Consider the following 13263-nt stretch of genomic DNA (forward strand, 5'->3'; position numbering starts at 1 on the left):
TCACCCTCTTAAGCTGCTTTTTCTTCATGGAAGGAAATCAGCTTACATTGAGAATTTGTAAAGCAAAAACAAAAACACAAAGGTATAAAAGTGACCCTTTGTCTCTGAGGGACTTGGCTACTGGAATTTTTACAAAGACTTGTTGAAAGAATGAAAAACCCAATCTAGGCATATACAATCTAACTTGGACATCAGAGCACTGACCTTTTAGAACTGGCTAGCATCTTAGAAGTTGGAGTAGTATGAGGCATTTTTATCATTCTAATGTTTTTTTTTTTCCTTTCTTTTGACAGAAAGGTAACTGTTCATACTGTCTGAAGGTGAGAGGAGCTCTGGCTTCTTTGGGGCACAGCACCTTTTACTGAACACTTAAGCATTCCTGACAGGTCAGCACACTACAGCTTTCTTTTTTCTTTTCTTTTTTTGTGGGGCAATGAGGCTTAAAGTGACTTGCCCAGGGTTACACAGCTAGTGTCAAGTGTCTGAATCCGGATTTGAATTCAAGTCCTCCTGAATCCAAGGCCAGTGCTTCATCCACTGCACCACATAGCTGCCCCCTCATGCTACAGCTTTCTATGCCTGGAATTGTTTGTTTGGTTTTTTACCACCAGCACCAGCACCAAAAATTAAGATGCTAGGAGACACTAGCACCTCCTGGGAAGAAAATTCCAAGGACTGAGGATGACTCTCCTTCCAACTTGGATTAAACAAACTTGTTTACAACACTCAGTATTTTACAGGAAATGGTGAATCTGGAAAGCTAGATTTGATGTTGCAGATCAATATTAATTGTTTTTAAAGGGAGAATCTTAAATAAGAATAACACAAAAGATGTACTTCTCAGAGTCTCCAATCTAAATAGCTTGGCACCCAGTAATCTGAGGCTAATTGGGGCTCCTAAGGACAGCATTATCATCAGGCTTAGGGCAAAATCTGATTTAGAGGCATTCAGTCATAATCTCATAGATTATAGTTTCACCCCACTGGGTCCTCAGCCAAGCACAAACACTGAATTTCTCAATCCGAGGAGTACAATGTGACAACTCATAAAACTTTGTCAAGATGGCCTAAAATGAGTTCATGTGCTTATAAGTGAGTAAATAATTTAAGCTTGGTGAATTCTGTTTCACAGTGATAGGAAGAGACAATCATGAAAGACCAAATACTGCTGCATGAATGCTGAGCTGCTCCAAGTTGGCAGTACAGTGTCCTGGTATTAACTTTTGGTACAGCTATTAAAAACTCAAGGCTAAAGGGGCAGCTAGGTGGCCAAGTGGATAAAGCGCTGGCCCTGGATTCAAGAGGACCTGAGTTCAAATCCAGCCTCAGACACTTGACACTTATTAGCTGTGTGACCCTGAGCAAGTCACTTAACCCTCATTGCTGCACAGAACCAAACCAAACCAAAACAACAATCACCAAAAAAATCCTCAAGGCTAGAAGGATTGTGAGGCTCTGCTTTCATGGTGTGCATTCATACTGAAAAATCAAGATTTTGCCCTTCTACTCTAAGGAAAGTTAGTGACCTCCCTAAGCTTTCCTTAAGACTGCTGCCTGTGTTAAGGTTTAACAAGTCATGGTCCCAAATCCTAAGATAAAGCTATTATTGAAATGGGTCCTGCATGGCATGCCAAGTATGACAACAGAAACAGAGGCCCTAGTGGCTTGGGTCCCACCATATTAGGTAAGAGAAAAAGGTGGGGCCCTCCCAGAATGAGCAGTGAAGAGGAGGCATCTGGTTACCTCGAAAGAGTTTGTTACTGCTGCCCACTGGATTTCTTCACTTTGATATGCAGAGTATTAGGCAAGACTTGCACTGAGTCAACATCTGCCATAGGCCTTACTAATGCTTTGTTTTAATTAAATAATCAGGTTCCCCTGGATTGTACCAATTCTAAGTCAGCCTCTGGCACAGCTTTGGCTCTTGGAGCCCCTGGAACGCTCAATCTAGAGAAGATGACCCTGGGGCCTGGGTTGGGCACACTTGCCCTGGCTATCCAGGACCACAATTGGGGTAATCCAAAAGAAAGGGATTAGCCAGTGAGATCTGCTGAGGGCCCCTAGTTCCTGCCTCCCTGGCCAGGTCCTGCTCAGGCTTCCAGGCACACTTCTGTCCTCCTCCTACTTTCTACATAGCCCTGAGTGTGTGGCTCCCTCCCATTTTCCGGGCTGTCACATATTCCTTAGTGGCTGTCTGTATCAACCAAAACCTCTTCTGCAGTTTGATGTGTGTGGATAACCCACATCTAAATTTGGCATTCGGCTTATCCTACAATGCCAACTCTCCTTACCAAAGTGATCCAGTAGGCAATGGCCTTGCATGCCTAGGCTTTTTACCCAAAAGTTTTAGAATAGTTTGAGATTGTTTCAGTCCCAAGGCCTTTAATTATTCACTTTACTGGATAGAATTGCATGAAGATTTGGGCTGGGAGAAAGGAAGGACTCACAGAAAAGATCCAGGTAGATCTCTGGCTATGCCAGGGGGTGCCCTGACTCATGACTCAGAATGTGACCTCCCACAGAAGCACAAGACTGACAACCAAAGAAAGACTCATGACAGATGATTGTATGCACCTCAAACCTGGATTTTGGAAACTCTCAACATTCTGGTGTTAAGTATGTTTAGTCACTGGAAAGAGACACTTGGGTTTCCTAAAAGTTCTCAGAAAAACGCATAAAATGATTTGAAGAAACTGCTTCTATTGTCTGCTCTCAGCTTATCTTGGCTACTAAGAGATTACTGTCCTTTTGAGTGTTGCTAAAAAAAATCTATAGACATGGGGACTCATTTGACCAGTGAGACTGATATTTGTTCCTATGGAGATGGAATTAAAATTCATTGCAATAACTTTCTGTTGAATGTTTCAGAAGGTGTTAATACTGTTGTCTTCTTTTTGTAATGATCAATTACGTATTAGCATCTAAATGCTCACCCACTATTGATATGAAAAACATGTTATGCCCTGTCAAGAAGGTGTGAATATGTGGGTACAGAAGTAGAGCCGAGAGTGATCTCAGGGACCCACTGAGTCCAATCCTGCTATATTAAAGATGAGGGAACTGAAAAGCCCAGGGAGGTTAACTACCTTGCCTAGAGGGTCACATTTAGCAGTAAGGAAATCGTTTCTGTTTGCCAGGAAATGGGATAAAATAGCTTAGAAAATGAAGAAAGTGTGTAAGCCTGTGATGGACCCTAGAACATTCAAGTTATACTAAAAGGCGATTTCAGTTTTACTTATTTTTTCAAAAAGAAATAACCTACCAGTTTTTACCTGGAATGTACCTACCAGTTCCATAGTCATTTAAAGAGCATTGAGGGGCAGCTAGGTGGCGCAGTGGATAGAGCACCAGCCCTGGAGTCAGGAGGACCTGAGTTCAAATCTGGCCCCAGACACTTGATACTTACACTAGCTGTGTGACCCTGGGCAAGTCACTTAACCCCAATTGCCTCACCAAAAAAAAAGTCAGTTAACTATTTGGGAGGAAACATGGTTTTTCAAGCATCCTCTTTTTGTGGTTTCTTAAAATAGTTCTGCTTGGTTGATTATAGGAGGAGGGGAAACCTTTCAATGCTTTTTTTTTTTGGTGAGGCAATTGGGGTTAAGTGACTTGCCCAGGGTCCCACAGCTGGTAAGTGTCAAGTGTCTGAGGCCATATTTGAACTCAGGTCCTCCTGACTCCAGGGCTGGTGCTCTAGCTACTGAGCCAACTAGCCACTCCAAGTTGACTGACTTTCAAAGGGAAATACAATTTCCCTCTGAGTAAAGATATCTCCTACAATGTCAGGCAATAACCGAAGGACTTTACAGAAGCATGAAAAACATCTCCATTCTTATAGACTCTGGAGAAAGTAGAGTACTCACCCAAATACCCAGCACTGTGTTCCCACTCGTTTGCACTGTGTGTCAGTGAGGTAAGCATAGTACTGTCTGAAAGAAACAAAGGAGGTCTGAAATTACTGAGAGCTTCTTGAGGGAAAGAGGGTAGGGGGTATTGCGTAATGACATGTTTTCAAAGGTCTCCCCTCTTAATCTCTCCTCCCAGTCACCCAGGCTCACTTGCATGTCCCTCAGATTCACCCTGTTGCCAAGGTCTGTCCATTTCACTTTCCCAACAAGTCTCAAGGTGCCTCCTTCTCTCCTCTGACAGTTACCAGCCTGGTGCAGGCCCTTATCACCTCATGCCTGGACTCTCTCAACACCATGCTAATTGGCCTCTTCCCATTCCAATCCATCCTCCACCTAACTGCCAAAGTGCCCTTCCTAAAGTTCAGGTCTGACCATGTCATCATTCAATAGACTCCAGCTGCTCCTTCTCACATCCAGAATCAAACACATCTCTAAGTGTCATTCAAAGCCCCCTGTAACGTGACCCCATCGTACCTCTACACTCTCCTCACACTTTACTTTCTACAGTGAACTGTGATTTGGTGACACGGGCCCTATCTCTAAACTCCAGATATTTTCACTGGTCGTCCCCATTCTTGGAGTTCATCTCTGTCTTTTGGCTTCCCAGCTAAAAGTTCACCATTTACAAGAAGCTTTTACTCATTCTTTTTTTTTTTTTTTTGGTGAGGCAATGAGTTAAGTGACTTGCTCAGGGTCACACAGCTAGTAAGTGTCAAGTATCTGAGGCCAGATCTGAACTCAGGTCCTCCTGAATCCAGGGCTGGTGCTTTATCTACTGTGCCACCTAGCTGCTCCTACTCATTCTTCTTAATGAGAGTTCCCTTTCTCTGTAAAATATCTCCAATTTCCCCTGCCTCTAACTTGTGTGTGAAGAGTTATTTACATGACATTTCCCCCATCAGACTTTGAGCTCCTTAAGGGCAGGGATTGTCTCCTACCTTTCTTTTTATCCCCAGCACTTAGCACAGAGTCTGACACACACACACAGCAGGTACTTAAAAATGCTTTTGGACTTGACACATCTGGCCTGTTTTCTAAATCCATTCTCTCTGTGGAGCAAAGATCTAGGTGTGATGGATAAGAGTATAATGCCAGGGCAGCTAGGTGGCGCAGTGGATAGAGCACCGGCCTTGGATTCAGGAGGACCTGAGTTCAAATCCGACCTCAGACACTTAGCACTTACTAGCTGTGTGACTCTGGGCAAATCACTTAATCCCAACTGCCTCACAAAAAAAAAAAAGAGTATAATGCCAACACAGAAATCTCTATTTGGCTGCAAAATAAACACAGCCATGGGCTCCAGCAACAAAAGCTCCCCTGGATGGCAACTTCAGCCTCTCTTCAAGATGATCTGAGATTAGAGCTGAACTGCAGGTCAATTCTCAAGACTTCCTAGTCTTGGCTTTGTGGATTGAAAATGGAAGTTCCTGAAGCAACAGGAAGGAGACTACAGGAGCATCTCATGGTCTGTGGATGCCGAAGTCTCTGAATCACTACTCACCAAGATTCGATCTTTAGTCATGACTTGGAGTAAAAGGCCTAGAGAGCCTAACTTCCCCTGGACTTAATTTATTGTCTCTAAAGTGTTACTTAATGAACAAAGTTTCCATTACCTGATTGGATTTGCCAATTAGTCTTCATTAGCCTTCTAATTGTACCTCATACTATACTAAGAATGCTCAAAGATCTCAAAACTATTTCTCATGAAAACATAATAAAATTAGAAGAAGAGAGCCAAAGCTTACTAGATTGGTTTCAGGGCCTACAACTTTATTTTCTTTTAAGTACTGGCCTACATGTGCTAATTTGCATGACTAAACTAATTAAAGTACAGTTATAATAACCTAACTAAATTCCCAAAGTTGGAACCAATCACCAGATTGCTTTAAGGCAGCACAAGAAGATGCTGATTTTGAAATAACAGATAAAATAGCATAAAATCCCTTGGTCTGACTAAGCATATTTCAATGAGCCCTGCTGAAGAACTGAATTCATAAGGTTTTAGTTTCCAGTTTTATTCTGGAATTTTTTTTTTTAACCAGTATGAAAACTCCTGACAATTTGACAGGAACATTAAGCTTGCGATTTTAATGGATTTATTGACACACACCAATAAAAAAAAAGTGTTAAATAAAAAACAATGCTATAAGAACCTTAGGGAGATGTGGCAAACTAATCAAATAAAAATCTAAAAGCTAAAATTTCTGAGAAATTCACAAATAATTCACAATGCCAATGGGAAAATGACCAAAGGATATGAAAAGACAAATTTACAAAAGAAGATATGCAAAGTGAAAAACATTTAATCTCTCCAACCATCAACAATATGCAAACAAACAATCTTGAGTCACTCACTGAATTGGCAAAAATAATCAAAAATGAAAAAAATTCAATGTTCACTTATTTAATTCAGATGGTATTGAAAATTGGTGGACTCCTTTTGGAGAGCAACATGGAAGTACAGAACAAGAGTTATGAAAATGGTTGGACCATTTGCTCCAATAAGCCTATTGTTGGGAATACACCTAAAGAATGTTATAGAATTATCTGTATGAAAATATTTGGTGAGGCTGCACTCCAGATTTTCACTACTTCGTCCCAGAAACTTTCTCATCCTGGAAGTTCACTCCAGAACAGGAATTCACATATTGTAAGTATGCTCTGCCCCTGTGGCCTCTCCTTTTCATTGGATGGCTTATCCTAGAATCTCCATTTAAGGAGGGCTCCCAGGCCCGTCATGTCTTATTTCTTTCCAAGCTGGACATTGGACTTTTTCTATCACTTGCCTACTGGGGACCTTAATACATGTTTCCACTTCCAACTCATATTTCGGCTTCCTTTTATGTGCCTTCTTTCCCCCATCAGAACCAAGCTCATGAGAGGAGGGACTGTCTTTTTCTTTGTATCTGTATTCTCAGAGTTTAGCATAGTACTTGGAACATAGCCATTAATATTTTGACAGAACAAAGTGAAATACGAAATATCATAATGTAATTAAGAACACAAGTATAAGGACCATAAAATGGAGTTAAGGTACAGCATGTGGTCACGGTGTTGATTTGTTTTGCTTGACTATATATATTTTTTGCAAGAGCAAGCTTCTCTTTTAAGTGTGGAGGAGAAGTTATAGGTTAGTAGGGAGTGGTAGCTATGCCAAAAAAGTGTATCAATAGGTTGAAAAATGCAAAGAAAAAAGGGCAGAAGGAGGGACAAATAGTGTATCTGTTATTCTTTCTTAAAAAAATACTGAACAGAAGTCCACCAATTTTTACACAATTCTCTTTTTTTAAAAGTTTTTTTGGGGCAGCTAGGTGGTGTAGTAGATAGAGCACCAGTCCTGGAGTCAGGAGGACCTGAGTTCAAATCTGACCTCAGACACTTGACACTTACTAGCTGTGTGACTCTGGGCAAATCACTTAACCCCAACTGCCTCACCCCCCCCCAAAAGTTTTTTTTAATGTTGAAATGTGTTTTGTTTTGTGATGATTGTTAAAGTCACAAAAAAAAATACAAAAAATTTCTGAATTAAGAGAAAGTGGGGCAGCTAGGTGGCGCAGTGGATAGAGCACCGGCCCTGGAGTCAGGAGTACCTGAGTTCAAATCCGGCCTCAGACACTTAACACTTACTAGCTGTGTGACCCTAGGCAAGTCACTTAACCCCAATTGCCTCACTAAAAAAAAAAAAAAGAGAAAGTGATGAAAGCAGAATTACAAAAGTGACATTGGCACTGACTTTAATTATATTAAAAAAAAACACATAACCTGAATCCATGAGTGAATGGAGAAAGATTAGAAAGGCACATAGAGGGAGGATCTGTTAAATGGCCATGGTTATCTGTATGTTAAAATTCAATTTAAGATGTAAATAGTTTTAAATGTGCTCAATAAATTATGTAATATTTGAAATTAATTTCATAATGAACTATTTTAAACAATTTTTAGTTTTCTGTTTTAATAAGGACTGTCAATTCAACAATGACTATTGAATTTTCCTAATTTGATAAAAAATTTTTGTCTTATGATGTTAACTTATAGTTAATATAAAACAGGAAAAAAATGTTTCAAAGGTCCATTGGCCTGTTGTCTTGCACTTGCTGTTATCCTGGAAGCACAAGAGACAAGTATGAAGTCAAGCCTATTTTGCCATATTATAGGAAGATTGTTTTTTAAAAAGTATGCTGCAAACCATAAAGGACTATAAATAGTGATCACAAAGGAGGTAATGAGGGAATTTTACAAAACCAGAACCAGAAGTTTGAAAATTTTTGAATAGCGTGGTAATGATATTAATAATTTCACATTTCTTTCTAGTCTTCTCTCAGTCCTCACCCATCTTGAACTCTCCGCAGCCTTTGACATTAATCACTTTTCCCCTCTTGGGACTCTCTTCTTTCTAGGTTCTCCTGACACTGCTCTATCCTTGTTCTTCTAGCTGTTGAACCATTTTTTCTGTGCCTCCTTTGTTGGCTCATAATCTACACTCACTGGGGGGGCATGCTAACTGAGGGGGTCCCCAAGGCTCTGTCCTGGGCCCTTTTCTCTACTCTCTATACAATCAGTTGGTGATCTCATCAGCTCTCATTACTTGAATTATCATTTCCATGCTGATGATTCTCAAATCTACATATCTAATTCTAATCTCTCTGGTGAACTACAGAATTACATTTCCAATTACCTATTAGACATCTAGAACTGGACATCTCAAACATTTTAAACTCGACATGTTCAAAACTGAACTCAGTATCTTTCCTCCTAAACTATCCCCTTTTCCTAACTTCCTTATGATTTTTAAGGGTATCACCATCTTCCCAGTCTCCCAGACTAGACACCTAGATGTCATCCTTTACATCTCACTCTCTCCCCATCTCCAACCAGTTGCCAAGTCCTGCCATTGCTACTTTCATAAATTCTCTCCTCTGGCACTGCCACCACCTTGGTATAGGTCCTCAGCTTCTCATACTTACACTACAGCAAAATTTGTTGGTAGGCCTCCCTACCTCATGTCTTTCCTCACTCTGTCCTCCACTTAACCCTCAAAATGATCTTCCTAAAGTGCAGGTCTGATTATGTCACCTTCAAATCCATCCCACCCCCCCACCCCCCACCTCCACTAACAAACTCTAGTGGCTCACTATTCCTTCCAGGATCAAACACAAAATCTTTTGTTTAGTTTTTAAAGGCCTTCATAACCTAGCCCCTTTCTAACTTTCGAGTCTTCTTATACCTCATTCTCTTCCATCCACTCTGTGATCCGAAGACAAGGGCCTTCTTGCTGTTCCTTGAACACAATAATCCATTTTCCAACTCCAAGTATCTTCCCTGTCTGTCCCCCATGCCTTAAATACTCTCCCCTCCTCTTTTGTGCCTCCTCACCTCTCTGGCTTCAAGACTCAGCTAAAGTCCCACCTTCTGCAAGAAGCCTTTGTCAGTCCTCCTTAATCTCAGTGTCTTCACTTGGGGATATTCTCCAATTTATCCTGCCCATATTTGTTTATATAAGTTTTTAGCATGTTGTCTGCTCCATTAGACTTATGAGCTCCTTGAAAGCAGTAACTATTTTTTCCCTTTTTTGTATCCATAGCATCCTACATATAGGAGGCTCTTAGTAATGTTAGGTGATTGCTGCACTCCTAATTTCAGACTTGTAATTTCATCAATGTAGATGAACTGTAATGAACATAGAAATTCTAATCCTGCTTCTGACACACACACACTCTAGCTGTGTGATCATGGGCAAGATCCTTAACTTCTCAGTGCCCCAGGGAACTAAGACTACAGTGCACACCAGATGCAGATTTATACTACATGGGGTCTTTACATCAAAGCTTCTCAAATTATGGGTCAAGACCCCCAAATAAACTCATGTAACTGAATGAGGGGGGGGTTTCCAAAAATTTGGCAGTAAATGTTTGATTTGTACACCTATTTATCTGGGGTGGTGTAAAAATTTCTCAGGTCAAAAGGGGTTATGAGTGGAAAAAGTTTAAGTCCTCCTCTACACGAGGAAGTCTTCATTCTGAAGATGATTCTTGCAAAAAGAATTTAAAAAGTAGAGGCCGTATAAGTATGATTTCTAAGGGTGTTATGGGAAATGCTTAAGAGACTAAGAAGAAACCGGAAATGAAAGGTGTTTCAGTGTTCTAAGCTGAGATATCACAGTACTCATTGTTGGCTCCCACCACTGGTTCCACCCTCTTAAACACAGGGCTAAGGTCTGAAGAGCAAAAACATTCCTTGAAATTCTGCATGAAGCTTCTGAATGGTATTTATTGTGAAAACTCATTATTCTCTCCTTCTAAATAAAAAGATATAAAAGGAATGTAGTTACCTAACAGTAGGTGCAGTGATCCCACCAATGAAGAGAATTCTACACCAACTTAATGGATGGCTAGCATGAAACACAAAGATATGTTTCAAGAAGAAGGTGTTCAGTTCAGTCAGCTGAAAAGGAAGAAGGAATCAGTCAATAGTCTGACAGGTTACATTCACATTGATCTCTTCTGATAATGTTCCTGGACACATTTAATAATGAATTTGAGGGAATTCTCCAACTAGAGATTCTGTACCTAAAAGAATCTGGGATCTTTATGGTGTTTTCAGAAAATATATTGCATTCACACAAAAGAGGAATACCCACACACACATACACACATATACATATAAACATGTATGTGTGTATGTAAACATATATATGTATGCATGTATATGAAAAAACACACAAAAGAGGACAAATACATACAGCAAGAAGGTTCAATATAGTGCCCAAATACTCAAAAAGTACTTTTAAAGTAATGCTGCTGGGGATCAAATCTGGGTTTTCTGTGTTAGTCTCCAACTTTGGGAACTATTCTCAGGGCACGGTGAAACTGGGAACCTCGATAAGGCCTATCTCTGGAAAACAGGGAGTTTGATAAGGATAGCCACACCAATTAGACTACATTTAGAATTAAACATTTGGAGCACATAAATCCTACTTTGTGTTCAAAAGAACAAAAAGCCTTTGGGGATTCTGTAGGAAGACAACATGTGGCTTCAAGTCACATTATCACAGTGACACTCAAAAAAAATTATAGTATATTATTAATTACAGTTATCTGAGCAAGTTCAATAATATAATGCTTTCCTGTTAGAACTTCTTCTTACTAAGAACAACACACAAAGAAATTCCAGATATCTTCAGGCTCAGGAGTTTTAGCTTTCCCATGGGGTAAATAGAGAATTATTAAATTACTCAGATGTCTGCAAAATACTTATAGTATCTACTGCTGAGATATTAGTTTCAAAATCAAATACCTGATCATTTTGGAACTTTGGAAGATTCTGTCCATATGGTTCTTTGGTTTCTATAATTACTCTAAATAAAAAGTAATCTGGGGCAGCTAGGTGGCTCAGTGGATAGAGCACCAGCCCTGGAGTCAGGAGTACCTGAGTTCAAATCTGGCCTCAGACACTTAACACTTACTAGCTGTGTGACCCTGGGCAAGTCACTTAACCCCAATTGCCTCACTAAAAAAAAAAAAAGATTAAAAAAAAAAAGTAATCTAATGCCTAACCCACCCAGTTATGAACACTAGAACACTAGTTTTTTTCACAGGTAATTGTAATTTATTTCTAGTTTGTAAATCTAAAGACTTGCATATGAGTCTTCATGTGAAGTAAGCTCTTAGCTTGTGGTTTCATTTAATTGCACTATTTTCTGGATGACAGAGATAACATTTTATCTTCCAGCCAAATCTAGTTGATAGTCATTTTAACTTAGATGAACTTAAATTTCACAAAGTTTTTTCATGACTATTTCCCACTCTTTGCCTCTTCCCCCATCTTACCCTCCCCCCTTTTTTTACCTGCCAGATGATCATGAAAAGGTATATTCCAGCCACTCTCTGGAATGAAGACTTGGGATCGAACCACCGAACGTATGTCCAGCTAGCGGGAGTGAACTGCAACACAGCCCTTTTGATTTTCCCTGTAGTGGTGTGAATGTCCCTGTAAGAAGAGAATGGCTGCAATACTCTAGTAAAGATCAGGAAGAGGCAGGAGAGGGGAAAGAAGGATTCACATTGACTGTTTAGCAACAAAGGATCAAAATACGTGAAATCTTTCCATAAGTTTTTTTCTGATAGCAAGAGTGTTAACTTACAGTGAAAATACATGTTAAAAAAAATTGTTGAGGATTTCAGTGAAAATGAGATAAAAGCAAAGGTGTCCCTATAGTAGAGTTGGGATTATTGCAGAGGCAGAAAAAAAATGACTTCGTTCATTAGTAGCTTTCAAAAGAAAACGAGTTATGAAGGACAAAGTTCTGGAGCGATCCCAATCACAAATGAAGTTGCCAAGACATTTATTAATCTCAGGCACTGCTTTGCTCCCCCAGCAGATCTGTATAGGGAGAAAAGGAGAAAATGCTCTAGGTCTTTGAGAAGACAAACTCCTCATTCTCGGACCTTGCGTCTTCCCCTTTGCACCTGAACTGCTTCGTGGACTGACTGTGCAAGCTGGTGAGACGCTCGCCACCAGCTCAAAGGTGGGGAGCCACAAACCTTTTCCCTTTCCCAACCCAATCCTCATTGTCCAGTTCCCACCAAGGGCAGGATGCCCACTGTCAGCTGGATGCTAATTCTGATCCTTTGGCACAGAGCCACGTCCTGCCCTAGGCTTTGGAACCACCATCATCTTGGTGGCAGGCTACTTGCCTGGCCACCACTTCTCAGTTGCTTGGGGTCTTGCCACTTGCATTGCTACTTTCCTTAATGAAACCCCAGTTCAGTTTGGCCTTTGCCTGACTTGCCATGAATAGAACAAGAACATAGGCCCTTATTTATGCAATGTCTCCCCCAAACTAGAGTGTGAGTTCACTGAGAACAGGGAATGTTATGATTTTTTATATTCTCTCTAGTGCTTACTATAGTGCTTGGCACATAGTAAGTATTTAATAAATGTCCTAATGAGACCCAGTTAAAAGTTCTACTGCATGGTCCATAGACTTTATGTCTAATTCAGTTCTTTTGCAAATGTATAACCCTAGAGAGGCAGGGCCCAGGGAAAAGGTGGACAGATTCATAAATGAAACAAAAAAACACCATCTCAATTCATGGGGAGCTATTGGCTTGGATCCCAGTGAATCATGGGATTTAGAGGAGGAAAGGATCTTAGAAATGATGGAACTGAATCCTCACATGAGGAAAGGGAAGCATAAGCATAAAGGTGTGATGAAATAATGGGATTTAGCAGACACTCAAAGACCCACCTGGAGATTAATCAAGACTGATTGACTCAAATGAGAGTGATTGACTGCTGATTAGCCTACTTCAAGTTAACTGGACTGTAATCACACCTGGCTAGCCCTTAAGAGGGT

The 13263-nt window shown here is 40.3% G+C and overlaps 1 protein-coding gene across 1 annotated transcript in view; it reads right to left on the reverse strand.

Annotated features, from left to right (window-relative positions):
* PTDSS1 (phosphatidylserine synthase 1) overlaps nt 1–13263 on the reverse strand; it is a 74769-nt gene that overhangs the window by 25418 nt on the left and 36088 nt on the right. The window contains exons 7-9 of the mRNA XM_043992820.1: nt 11753–11894; nt 10237–10349; nt 3864–3929 (exon numbers count right to left, since the gene is read on the reverse strand). Of these exons, the coding sequence (XP_043848755.1) occupies nt 3864–3929; nt 10237–10349; nt 11753–11894 (321 nt within the window). The remainder of the gene's footprint in view (nt 1–3863; nt 3930–10236; nt 10350–11752; nt 11895–13263) is intronic.

This window comes from Dromiciops gliroides, chromosome 1 (genome assembly GCF_019393635.1).
Source record: "Dromiciops gliroides isolate mDroGli1 chromosome 1, mDroGli1.pri, whole genome shotgun sequence".
Taxonomy (NCBI): Eukaryota; Metazoa; Chordata; class Mammalia; order Microbiotheria; family Microbiotheriidae; genus Dromiciops; species Dromiciops gliroides.